Source organism: Labrus bergylta, chromosome 2 (assembly GCF_963930695.1).
Source record: "Labrus bergylta chromosome 2, fLabBer1.1, whole genome shotgun sequence".
Lineage (NCBI taxonomy): Eukaryota > Metazoa > Chordata > Actinopteri > Labriformes > Labridae > Labrus > Labrus bergylta.
This window is the reverse complement of record NC_089196.1, coordinates 18,336,555-18,349,527: the sequence shown is the minus strand read 5'-3', so window position 1 is coordinate 18,349,527 and position 12,973 is coordinate 18,336,555. Positions and strand designations below refer to the sequence as shown.

The following is a 12,973-nucleotide window of genomic DNA, read 5'->3' as shown; positions in this document are numbered from 1 at the left end:
ATCAAAAGCATACCTGCAAAACTAATAGCAGCCTCAGCTTCTCTTTTCATTAAGTGCTCATAGGGAATGCTTCAGTATTGTTGCATGTTGAAACATTTAACTAAGAGGGTAGACCTTTTGCATGCTGATATTAGCATTTAGCTAATTTAGCATTGTGTCTGCAGCAAACAGCAACAATTAATCAAAATGTGTAAAATAAACGCTGATGCACAAATGTAAAATCAACAAAAGCCTTGACTAATTTATTTTTAAAACAAGTTTTGTATCTGATACTTTTTTTTAAATATCCCTTTGCAGCTGATAATTGTTATCAAAAACGTTATTATCAAATAATAACTTCGGTCAGTCTCTGACTTTTACTTTAGTGCCAACATAAGACTAACATTGGTAGTTTTAAGGGTAATGTAACAATGACTTTTGGATGGATTATCAGAACATTTGGTACAGCACAGACTTTACAGTCAGAGTGATTTGGCGAAATATTAGAGAGCTCCTGTCTTTTCATTTAACTGAGACTTCAGGTTGTTTGTGTTGCATGTTTTTTTAACTAACGCAGAAAAATCCAGTGTTAAGTGTAAAGCTAGCATTTTTCTCCTCCATTCCTACATCAAGCTTCAAAAAGCGCCTAGCTTGGCTGTAAAGTCTTGTTTCTACAACAAACAGCAAACATACAACTCATTATTTATGGCAAATGCAGACCCAAAAGCACAGTAAAGCAGCAGTAGTCAGATACCAGTATAGCAAATATTGTGTTTGTCCCCGTATCCCCTTGAGCAAAGGATACACCTCAATTTGTGTTGATTTTAACATACGTGTAAGCTTTGAGACCATCCTATGGTTAAATATTTCTTGAATTGACTTACCCAAAATAACCTCGCCCAGTCAGTGTCTGGTCCCAAAGAGGACCCCATTAGACCTCATGCTGTCTTATGGTGTGTGTTGTTGTCAATTAAATCTGTTCAATGCACACAACAACACACACAACAGAACTGCCTTTCTTGTCATAAGTCCTGGAGAAAGTAGTTCTGAACCACTGCACACATTTTTAACACGATGTACATGGTTTTAAAACTCATCATAGCATGGAAACTGTTCTTTTAATAATATAACTGATTTGAATTTCACTCTTGATTTGTGAGACTGCTATTCTGGTGGTTTTAGATTTTAACAGCTGCCTTCAATACTTTCGATTATATGATGCCCTTGTGGTGTCTAGAAAATCGTGTGGGGATCAAAGATGCTGCACTCAAGCAGTTTTAGGCCTACTTGTAGGAGCTTCCTTGTACACCTGGGGGACTATTCCTCAGAGATAGCTGCACTTACGTGTGGTGTCCCAGAAGGTTCAATTTTGGATCCCATACTATTTTCTTTATGCTGCCCCTGCCGTCTATTTTTGAGAAATGCAATGTCTCATTCCATTTGATTTCAGATGATGTACAAATCTACATGCCTTTGAAATGATAAAGTAAGGGTTCACTGCAGCCCTTACTTGATTGTCTGAGAGACATTAAAACATGGATGTAAAAGAACCAGATATAGAATGATGGCTCCAAAAGTACAGACTCCCACAAGGGCAGTTTGATAAAAGAGAGAGTTTATTTCACAGTCCAGGTCAGTACACAGGTTCTTTCAGAGAGGAAAACAAATTTAAAAAAAGGAAGCAGGAAAAAAGGAAATACTCAAAAAAAAAGTCAGGCAAAGATGAAATGCTAGAAATGTTCGCCAAAGAAATGCTAAAAAAAAAAAAAGGCGACACCAGGGAAGACACAACAAACGGCAACCTGAAGGAAGACAAACAGTGTTTAAATACACAGACAATCAGGGGGTAACGAGACGCAGGTGAGTACAATCAGGACCGGGACGCACAAGGCGGGAAGTCACTAGGAGCAGGATCTGGAAGACGGACACATGTACAAAATAAGTACGAAGTACCAAATAGTGAGTATTTTAAAACAGGAAATGACAATAATACTGAAATAAATTAACTGAAACTAAAATGTGACATAAGTACCTTGATGGAGCACGTCAGGGTGAGTTTAACTTCCCTTATCTAAATGGAAACAAGACAGAGATCATTGTGTTTGGACACCTTGAGCTGCTGCTGGAAGCAGGCACTCTTGGCCCTCTTGCCTCTAAGGCTACGTTAAAAGAATCTTGGTTTTTATATTGACAATGTTTTTAAATTTGACTGGCAGATTTATTTTGTTGATAAGCTGAACTCCTATCAGCTGAGACTAAAAGCCAAAGTGAACGCCTATGTCCCTCCCAGTGATTTAGAGAGAGTGACACGCATTCATAATATCTGGACTAGACTATTGTTATTATTTGTATGTGGGTTTGGACCAGGGGTCCATCCAATGCCTACAGCTGGTTCAAAATGCGCTGCTTACCTCTACACAGGAAAAAATAACAGGGGCCACAATACCCCTGTGTTGCTGTCCCTCCCAAATAAGATCTGTCCCCATCATCAAATGTTTTCAATTATGGATAAAGACCCATTTCTTCTGTTTGGAGATGAGAACGTTTTATCCCAACAGATTATGAATATACAATGGTTTTATCCCAATAGATTTTACTATTACTTTAAATATTGTTTTATAATGTATGATGTATGCTTGATTCAAGTTTTACCTTTCACAACTTAATGCCCTTTTGTTATTGATGTGTATGAATATAAAGTTGACTAGATTTGACTTGATTTAGAATTTAAAAATACCTGAATTTGTGGATTATTTTTAGAAAAAACGTATATATCAAATCAGTGTGACTCAGTCCAGTTGTGGGCCTGATTCTGGAGTCATTAAAAACTTAGTTCTGTACTAAGTCATTACAAGATCATCTAAGTGAGTTTCTTGGCTTTTAGTCACCTCACAACCTGCATAGCAAATTATATTCTCAGTCATTAATCTGAGTCAGAAAAAAGCTTCAGAAATGGTTGTGAAGTTGTTTTTTTTTTTAACTAAACAACAGTTTTCTGTTCCTGTCATCCTCAGTGTGCTGCTTGTTCTTTTGCAGTCTTATCACTCATCTCTCTGAAATCATTTGTAGCTTATATTATACAGAGACACTTTGCTGTTTGGAAAAAGCAAAGGAAATAATGAGAAGAGCATGGAACTGAGATGTAAGTGAAATTACAAAATAGAAAGTCATGGTTAGACATTTCCGTCTCCGTCACGGAACTAGGGAGGTGAAGCGGTTCTCATGAGTTAAGTCAAAGTAATTTATAACTTAATATCTATATTAACAAATACTCTTGGATTTCTACAATACTTAGAACAAGTACAGAATACAACACCCTCTATCCTTTGACCTTTGATTTGGATTAGAAAAAAAATTCCCAAAGCCCTTTTAATGGAGAAAAACCTGAAAAACATTTAGGAGTGGCAAAAGAGGAGGCTATCCTGACGGACGTGCAACAGGAGCCTTCAGAATAAACCATCAGGAGATTAGAGTACGACATGGACATTGTTAATCTACATGGAAAAAAACAATTACCACGTCCACAATAATTTTTAAAGATATGAAAGTCTTTAAATGTTTACTTAGCAACAAGAATAATGGGCAGATTGATGAGAGAGTGCTCTTTTTCAAGAATGCTATGACTTGAAAGGCGAACTCAGCGTTGACTTGAGTTTGTAACAGGTGTAAACAAGCAGCCTGTCCATGCAGTTTTAAAGACGTTATCTAGTGGTAAATAAGTAATATAAATAAATAAATAAATAGTAAATAAGTCCTGAATCAAACAGAAATCAGGAAAATACACAACAGATGATGAAAAACTTTGAAATTTGCCCTTATTATGGTTGCAGTTTAAACTTGACATCCCTTTTATATTAATTTGCATGTATTTTTTAAGTCTAACATATTTTTCTAGTTTCAGTTCAGGATTTTAAAGATGGTGTTTAAATCTCACTGAACTTGTACTTGAAATTAAATAATTTTCCATTGACAAGTTAAAAATCATTTTAAAAATTCCAACCTATTTGCCCTCAACTACTGTTTAAAGTATGAAGGCCTTGTTTTGACGCTGCCATTTAGAAATTCCATTTTAAGAGGAGTCTTTAAAGGTTTCCAGGAACACTAAAAAAGATTAACAGCACAATTGGCTTTTGGTAAAAAACCCTAATTCCTATCACAAAAATGTAGCAAAGGTATTAAAAAGGAAAATTGGAGAAAGCACACTTGACATATTTCATCCTTGAATAAGCAAGGCTATTTAAAGAACTTGATTCTCACTAAACTGACTGTGTCTGATTGATCCTTGCTCATGTTAGTGAGCCCAATGTTTAAGTTGTTCAGATAAAGCACCTCCTGAGTGTCAAAGCCTATTGGGCCTGCAAACAGTAGTTTTATTTCATTTTTTAACCATCTCTAGGGAGTAAACAGGACATTTTCTACAATAGAAAATAAAGTGTGTTTTGCTTTACTATCAGCATTTGCCCTTTTGTTTGTTTGGCAGGCATGCATTTATATAGAGATCAATGTTATTGTACATTTATTTTTTCTTGTCATTCCATTTATTTAACTTGCCAAGAAGTGTTGATCAGCAAGGGTTTGAGATTATTTTAATGTCAGTGGCTCCCCCTGTTGGCAAGTGGTGATACCACAAAGATGAAATTCTGTTCAAACTGATGGATAGGCCTTTTTTCCCCCTTAAATCCCTCCAAAGTTTTAAAGTCGCTTGATTGAATAGTTTTTAAACAATCCTATAGAATGCACCTGTTTCATACAAAGCACCCTTGAAAAAAATATCTAAAATACCATTAATTTAAAAACTGAAGCGCATAACATGTCCGTTTTAGAATTATACAATTCTTAACTGGAAAAAAATATTCAATTTAAGGGCTTCAAATGGAGCAAAGAGTAACATGCATTTGGTATTTATTAAAAGATAAAATATGCAGTAATTTCCCTGAATACATACTTTAAAAAAGGCAGACTTACAGACTGATATATTGATGTGCTTTTCAATCTGCATTCAATAGTCTTCAATCACGGGGCACCTATTGATTACTTTTATGTTATTAGCAGATGTTTCCACAGTGAGACAAAAACTGAAATTTCACTGTTCCCTGATTACATATTTAAATTATGGTCTAACACTTTTCTTAACTTGCTAAAACTAACATCAATCTTTTGACAAAGGTTGCAATAAACTGCATTGTAAAAAAATGTCATCTTGATGTAAAAAGTCAACTTTTAATACAACACTATCCTTGTGCAGTTGAAAATATAACAGTAAGTCAACAGGGGGGGAAAGCACCACATCACATTTAGCATTTGTCATTGAAAGAAACAAAATCTCCTTAAAAAGTTGTATGATAGCAAATATTGTAACTTCAAGAAAATAACCACAAAACAACTTTTTATATAAAAAAGGTTTAACAACGTCTTTTTTCAGTATAAAACATTACAGAGACCCAGGCCAATCAAACAAATTCACTGTCACCATTTGAAATAATCATATATTCCCCAGGCAAACGTTCTACAATAACATACAAAGGGTTTTTCTTTTGTTAAGGGGTTTTCTGTACTTTTTTTTTCTAGTTATGGGAAAATATTACAACACAAAAACTAACAATCACTCTTTGTTTGCTATAATATTAATGATAAAAAAAAACAAATGTCAACTCCTGGTCCAATCAAAGCCCAAGCCCCAAAACTTCTGGTCAACATGGCATCTATGCAGTTTTCTGCTGGCCCTTCTTCCCAATGAGGGATTTGTGGATGTGGGGAATGACACCTGAAAACAAACAAATACAGAAAAAGCATTCATTGGTTTAATTGTTTTAAACAGTGATCTCCAGGGAAATACTTCATGACATGTCGTATAGATGTAGCAGAGCTAACTGATACCAACAAACAAGCAGGTAGATCTACAAACAACCAATGACACATGAAGAGTCAGCTTACCTCCACCAGCAATTGTTGCCTTGATAAGAGAGTCCAACTCCTCATCACCACGGATGGCAAGCTGCAAGTGACGGGGAGTGATACGCTTCACCTTCAAGTCTTTGGAGGCATTTCCTGCCAATTCTAGTACCTGAGAGCAAGAAAACAAACAGATTAAAGTTAGCAGCATCACACAACTCAGAAACGTTGAATACCTATCTCACTGTTAAACATAAACATGCACAAAAAGAGGGAAGGTTTACTTCAGCAGTGAGGTACTCAAGGATAGCAGCACTGTACACAGCTGCTGTGGCTCCTACACGGCCATGGCTGGTTGTACGGGTCTTCAAGTGCCTGTGGATACGACCCACTGGGAACTACCAGGAAAGAGACAGGACAAAGTAGTTAGTTAAAAAATAACAGGGGCAATCTCTGCAAGAGGATGGCAGCACATGACACAAACAGTAAAGCCAAAAACATTGATATGAAGCTTCAGAGTATTTACCTGCAACCCAGCCCTCTGGGAGCGCGACACTGCCTTTGCCTTGGCTTTGCCACTGTCTTTTCCTGCCTTGCCACCAGCCTGCATGAGGTAATTGTAAGGACATTTTTTATTTTTTTTTTAACAGGAAACAAAAACATCTTGAACTCAGGCAAGTTGGATGTGGATGTTAAGGGCTTACGTGTTTTAAATGTCTGCATTACACAAACTAAACACACGAAACAGCACTCTCACTTAGCACATATTGCAGAAAACCAAAGTGTAGGTGTAAATGCTTTGTTTGTAGTTTAATTAATCACGTTTCAGATCTGTTGTAGCTTTCCCGCCAACCTAGAATAAAAGCGAATAAAACTACAACTAAGATGATAGCGTTTACAATAAATAAAAAACATGCTGCTAATATTTGTTTGTTTTTTTTCCACCCCAGAGATGACTCTTAGGTAATAAAAGTAAGATAAAAGCGACAGAGTGTTTAAAAGAGAAACACGGGGAGCTGTCAGCGGGCTCCTGAGTCCTGACATCCCGCGACAAACAAACAACAGACCCGCCGCTTTAAGAGAGGAAGAGGAGGAGGAGGAGGAGGAGGAGGGGGGGGTACAGTTTCCATTTGACGAGTTACACACGAAAAATATGTTATCCTATCATTTAAGATCACTAGAAAGTACATAATCGACACAGTCAACACACACTCACTAGACTAGAGTCCTATAATAAGACACTGAGGGGTAACTAGTAACAGACACCTCACCGTGTAGCTCACGAATTAGCCACACTTAGCTTGCTAAAGGTTGCTAACACACCAAAGAAAGACGCTACACCGAATGAAACAAAACGCTTCTCTGCGTCAAACCTAATCCTCCTCGTAAATCACTCCACGTATCCAAACTGGATAGCTTTTTTCAGATAGCGGTCCATTACACTTGGGGTGTTATTAAGAATCAAATACAGACTTCTTAATGCTAACGTGATAGCTGACAGTTAGCAAGCTTTTAACCACACACCCTCTGTTCGCTCCAATTATATAAACATTTTAAAATCCTCACAGCTTGGACAATAACGTGAAAGTATTACTGTGCAAAGATTATTATTTTTTTCCGCAAGTGCATTCAGCGTCAGTCGAGCCGAACTTACCATTTTTTTTATATTATCCGACCAGTTTTTATTTGAATGTGGAAGTGAGTAAAAGATGGCAAACAATTTCGGCTGCCGAAAAGCAAAGAAACAATAAAGCCCTTCGGAAATCTTTTTTTTTTTTTTCTTTTTTTTGCATGAGACCCCTCGTGGGAGTCCGATCGGCCAATCGGAGCGCGCGTTGTTACTTTGAATCTCACGCCCGTCCAATCGCTGAGCAGATTGCAGAACAGTCACCCATCCCCCCATCAGCAGATCGTCGTGCCTGGCTTTTTGCGCACGACACCAACAAGTAGGCGGGACTGCGTGTTTGAACGTACAAATTAATACATGCATTGAAAGCCAAAAATGGGTTTATATTTTTTACCTACAAGTGCATACAGAACGTATTTTAATCGTCTGATATGTGTATGATCACTGCATTATAAATTGGTTATTGCAACAGTTACTAAGTTCACAGAAATATGTTTTTTTCAGCAGAAAGTACCGTGTAGTAAGACGTAAATTGAGCGCTGCTGTGGATGTACCGAATAATTCCCTCTTTAATGTCATCCAGTAGGCGGTTTTCCCCTGATAATGACAGGCAGCGTTACTAGCCAATTAAAACGCAGGAAATCAAGACGGCCTTTTTTGATTGACAGTTGCTTCGACAAATCAGAACCCAGAACCCCTGCGTCCCGATTTCCTCTGCTAGCTTGGCAAGCAAGGGAGAGGAGGAGGGGGGGTGTGTGTGTGGGGGGTCAAAGATACGCAGAGAAACGGGCTGCTGGTGGTGAAGATGGCGGATGGGGACAGTGGCAGTGAGCGCGGTGGCAGTAGCGGCGGTGGCGGCGGCGGCGGCGGCAGCAGCGGCGGTGGCGGAGGCGGAGGCGGAGGCAGCGGGTTTCAGCATTACCAGCGGGAACCGGAGACCCAGGAGCTCGCATCGAAGCGGCTGGACATCCAGAACAAACGCTTCTACCTTGATGTGAAGCAGAACGCCAAAGGCCGGTTCATCAAAATCGCCGAGGTGGGCGCCGGGGGCTCAAAAAGTCGACTGACCCTCTCCATGTCAGTCGCGGCAGAGTTCCGCGACTACCTGGGGGATTTCATAGAGCACTACGCCCAGCTTGGGCCTAGCACCCCGGAGCAGATCGCACAGTCTTCCGGTGGGGACGACACCGGGCCTAGGCGGGCCTTGAAGAGCGAGTTCCTGGTGCGCGAAAACCGCAAATACTACCTCGACCTAAAGGAGAACCAGCGGGGTCGGTTTCTCCGGATCCGGCAGACCGTCAACCGAGGCCCCGGCTTCGGAGTCGGAGTGGGTGGCATCCCGGGGGCTGGCATGCAGGCCGGACAAACCATCGCTCTCCCTGCCCAGGGCTTAATAGAGTTCCGCGACGCCTTGGCCAAGTTGATAGACGACTACGGGGGAGATGAGGAGGATTTGGCCGGCGGCGGAGGGGCAGGGGGCTACAGCGAGCTCCCCGAGGGCACCTCGATCATGGTGGACTCCAAGCGGTTCTTCTTTGACGTGGGATCCAACAAGTACGGAGTTTTCTTGAGGGTGAGCGAAGTGAAGCCCAGTTATAGAAACTCCATAACAATCCCGTTCAAGGCGTGGAGCAAGTTCGGCGGAGCGTTCAGCCGCTACGCCGAGGAGATGAAAGAGATCCAGGAGCGGCACCGGGATAAGATGTACGAGAGGAGAGCCGGAGAGGAGTCCGAGGGCGAAGACGTGGACGACGATTGATGGATGGATGGGATGGATGGTAGAGCTTGGCCTGCTCGTGATGAAGCTTGACAACATGACGACAAGCCCGGAGATAGATGGAGAATCTGACATAAAGGAACGACTATTGTGTGCATGACGAATCGAACTTTAAAATGCTAAAACAACGGAGTGGAAAATAAATAGTATATTTGACTGAGAAAATAATGTCTATATAAGAAAATCATGTTCTAAAGTTTAGGTGGATGTTATAGATGAATGAGTGCGGACTGCATTAGTCAGCTCCTGTATAAGATTCCCCATTGATAAAATATATGTATAGGTATATCTATATATATAAATATCTATATATAGATATATTGATTGTCTATTTGATAACCTCACACATGTAGTCCAGCAACTTAAGTTTGATGCAGCAGTTCCCAAGCAACCCTTCCTGGTTGATATCCAGTGGTAACAGCTCACCTGGCTCTGACCTGTTTTCTGTGAAATTATGAAAGGAAGTGGTGCGTATTTTGGAGTGAGACAGAGCGCCTGCATCTCAATTACGGTGTGTGTGTGTGTGTGTGTGTGTGTTTTTGTCTGAAAGGAAAGGGACAACTTGACTGGACAGAACGACAACACCCAGGGCCACAGCCTCATCTCTAGGGGGGCATCCTTGGCATCGCAGGACATTCACTCATCCCAGCAAGGGTCCCGTAAGGTGATCTGTTACAAGCACACGACTCATTTGGACTCTCTGGACAATCCAAATGAGTCCAAATGACCCCCTCCTTTCTTCTCACTTTTCCCCTCCCTTGCTCTTGTGGGTCCCTCAGGTGCTAACCTCCTGCTCCGATAGCTGATATGGTGGTGAAGACTGCTCACACGTGGCTTCTTTTGTCTCAGGTCCAGTGAGTCCAATCTATATTTTAAGGAAATATCAGCATAACCTGTGCCTGCGCATCATCAAGAGGTTCTGAGTGCAGACACCATCAGCCAGGTGCTGCAGCTGGGACACCTGTGGCTACTGATGATGTCTGATATTATGCAGGCCCACTTCTGAACCCTGTGACCTTTTTATGTCAAAAGGGGACACGGTGAGCACGGGCTTCTAGCACTGGTCACGATTTTCTGAGTTAAAGCTTAATATTGCCAGACTTGAGCTATGGTCTCAAGGGAATTGACCTTGTGGACTTATTTAGGGTGCGCCATTTGGATCCTTAAATCTTGAACACAGACCATTAATGACTGAAGCAATATTCAGTCTGATTGTAAGAAAAATTAGGTGCTTTTGGAAAACAAAACCCACAGGGGGGTGCTGTACCTTAAGGGTGAGAGGAAAAGAAAAATGATATACTGGAAAATAGATTTACTTAATAAAAAAAAATTCAACTATAGATACAATTATTTTTCAAAAGAGATTTATGAAAATATGTCATAGAAATATGAGACATTTATTAGATAACAATGCCTAAAGTGGCTTATTTAAAACACTAACACTTTGGATGCAACTGTCCAGGGTGATATTTCATAACTGTTTTTTTCCTAACATTTCTTTTATTGCTTAGAGGAAATTAAGAAGAGGTCAGCAAATTGATAACACAGTATGTTATAGCAATTTCTAGCAACAACTACATTAAAGTAGTTTGTCAGCAAACACTCAGCACTCCAGTTCACTTTACATAGCATCCAGTTGTCCCCTCGTTTCAGTCCACCCTTTTAACCATGTTATGTCACAATTTGGCTCTCCCATCAGTTGTCATAAGACACAAACGTACACAATCTGCAATCATCAACATTTTGTCTTGAGTGCTCCTTTTCAAATATGATAATTTTTGCATGCCTGCTCTAACGCAGAGCTGCCTTGTGTTCTTTTATTTGCATACTCTGATTGCTGTATAATGGTATTTATCCATATTTGAGAGCGGTTTCAAGTTTTCTTTCTTGCAATGAAAAAAAAAGTTTACTTCTCAGCCGAATAAAAAAATCCACAAAGTTCCTGTGCTTTGCGGAATGACACTTTTTATTGTCCTACTTCATTTGGTGTGTTAACCTCTTGTTGAATTTTACTTTTACTTCATTCACTTCAACACATCAAACGCAGAGATGCCATAAGAAAAAAAAAACATGGGAGCAATATTTCTTTTTATTTTCTATTGATTATAAATATACTATATATAATATTACACATGAGATTGAACTACATCCTTCTTCCTGTACTGTGTTACGTGAAATGGCAGCTGTTTCAGTCGTGTGTTCTGCTGTAATATTCTATCGAGTTCCTTTCAACGAGAAATAAAAGGTTTTTGCTCAGGAGAGGTGTTGGTCTTTTTATCTCACACTTCAGGGTATCACTTTGTCTCTACAGAACCAGTGCAAGCAAGTGTTGTTTACATATTTTTCATTCTGATCATTTTTTTACCAGAAGGTTGATTTGTCGATGCATCATTTTGTTTAAGATGTCAAATCATTCATGTTCATGGCATTATTCTAAATGTTAAGGGCATGTCTTTAAATTGGTTTATTTGACAAACATCAAATAACTCTAAATGCATATGTAGTTAAATATAGTCTAGTTTCTAACATCAGGAGTTAAGTTTTAACAACATTGTTTCTTGTCAATTTTTAACTTGGAATTTTTTGTTGTTGCAAAAAACCCAAGAACTTTGTTTTCAGAGTTAAACAATAACAGTGAGAGCAAAGAGGTTTACATAAGCCAGCATGTGAACCTAACCCTCCTATCATTAAAATGACAGGTAAGTAAATTATCTGATTCTCCTCTCTGATGAAGGTGTGTCAGTAAAATCATTTACTAAGATTTTTGTGGTTGCAAAGATACTGATGGGCTCAGAAGAAGGGGTGCTCCAGCATAAATAGTTGCCCCGGTAAGGCTGTGTATCAATTACAAAATAGATTAATCTATCAGCTCTCATATGTTTTGCAGTGGAGTAAACAGGGATAAAAATCTCCTTCTTGAGTAGTAAAGAAGAAGTGTGAAGTAGTGGAAAATGGAAAAACTACAGGAAGTACCTCAAAGTTTTACCTGAGTTACGTTTCAGCAAGGCCACTTGGTCTGGTTTCTTGTATTTTTATGATGTGAGAATGGAGGAGTAAAATATCAAGAGTTAAGTGTGGTATAATGCCAATTAAATTTATTTTAGCTTATCATTTGAAAATTATTATTTTTTGTAATTTATAACTAGAACAAGGTCTTGAATAGAAAGATGAAGATGGGGGGGGGGGGGGGAAGAGATAAAAGTACCAACATATCCAAAGTGAGGAAGCTCATTATATTACAACCAATGGCCTATTCTACATTACTTAAACATAAAGCACTTTAAGTCATGAGACTTTAACTAGTAAATATAAGCTTTAATGTAATTATGCATCACATTCCATTCCATTATTTTAAGAAGTACAGTACACCTACCCCTACTGTGTGTAGTTACTTTTTACGACTGGAAAGTCAATATAGCCAAAGTAGTTTGATAGAATAAAAAAGTACATTTAAACTGTACTGAAGCACAGTACGATCCTAAAACCAGTAGGGTATAGAGCTGTTACAATTACTTCACAAATAATCAACACAGCTGATTCACACACGTAAATTTTTTCTCATCTAATAATATTCTATAGCATTATCAGCATGATTTAATGAAAAATGTGATTGGTGCTCTACAGCAGCTGATTACTGAAATGAGGATTTGTTCTGAAAAGAGCCTCTAATCAGGTATAAATGAAGGCCTACAGGGTTA

The 12,973-nt window shown here is 39.1% G+C and overlaps 2 protein-coding genes across 3 annotated transcripts; one reads left to right on the top strand and one right to left on the bottom strand.

The window, feature by feature from the left end:
* Nucleotides 1–4,864: 4,864 nt before the first annotated feature.
* h2az2a (H2A.Z variant histone 2a) lies at nt 4,865–7,682 on the bottom strand. 2 transcript variants are annotated; one of them, XM_020636608.3, is made up of 5 exons: nt 7,526–7,682; nt 6,398–6,475; nt 6,156–6,269; nt 5,914–6,043; nt 4,865–5,743 (listed from the first exon to the last, which is right to left on the bottom strand). In XM_020636608.3, the coding sequence occupies exons 1-5, from the start codon at nt 7,526–7,528 to the stop codon at nt 5,682–5,684; spliced, it is 387 nt and encodes a 128-aa protein (XP_020492264.1). In that variant the 5' UTR covers nt 7,529–7,682; the 3' UTR covers nt 4,865–5,681. The 2 variants fall into 2 exon arrangements, with proteins under 2 accessions (XP_020492264.1, XP_065803854.1); XM_065947782.1 differs by lacking the exon at nt 7,526–7,682 and having other exon boundaries at nt 6,398–6,481.
* A 582-nt stretch (nt 7,683–8,264) lies between these two features.
* On the top strand, nt 8,265–11,534 carry purba (purine-rich element binding protein Ba). Its single transcript, XM_020636607.3, has one exon. It carries the CDS (start codon nt 8,304–8,306, stop codon nt 9,255–9,257), a length of 954 nt encoding a protein of 317 aa, XP_020492263.1. The 5' UTR covers nt 8,265–8,303; the 3' UTR covers nt 9,258–11,534.
* The last annotated feature ends 1,439 nt before the right edge of the window (nt 11,535–12,973 follow it).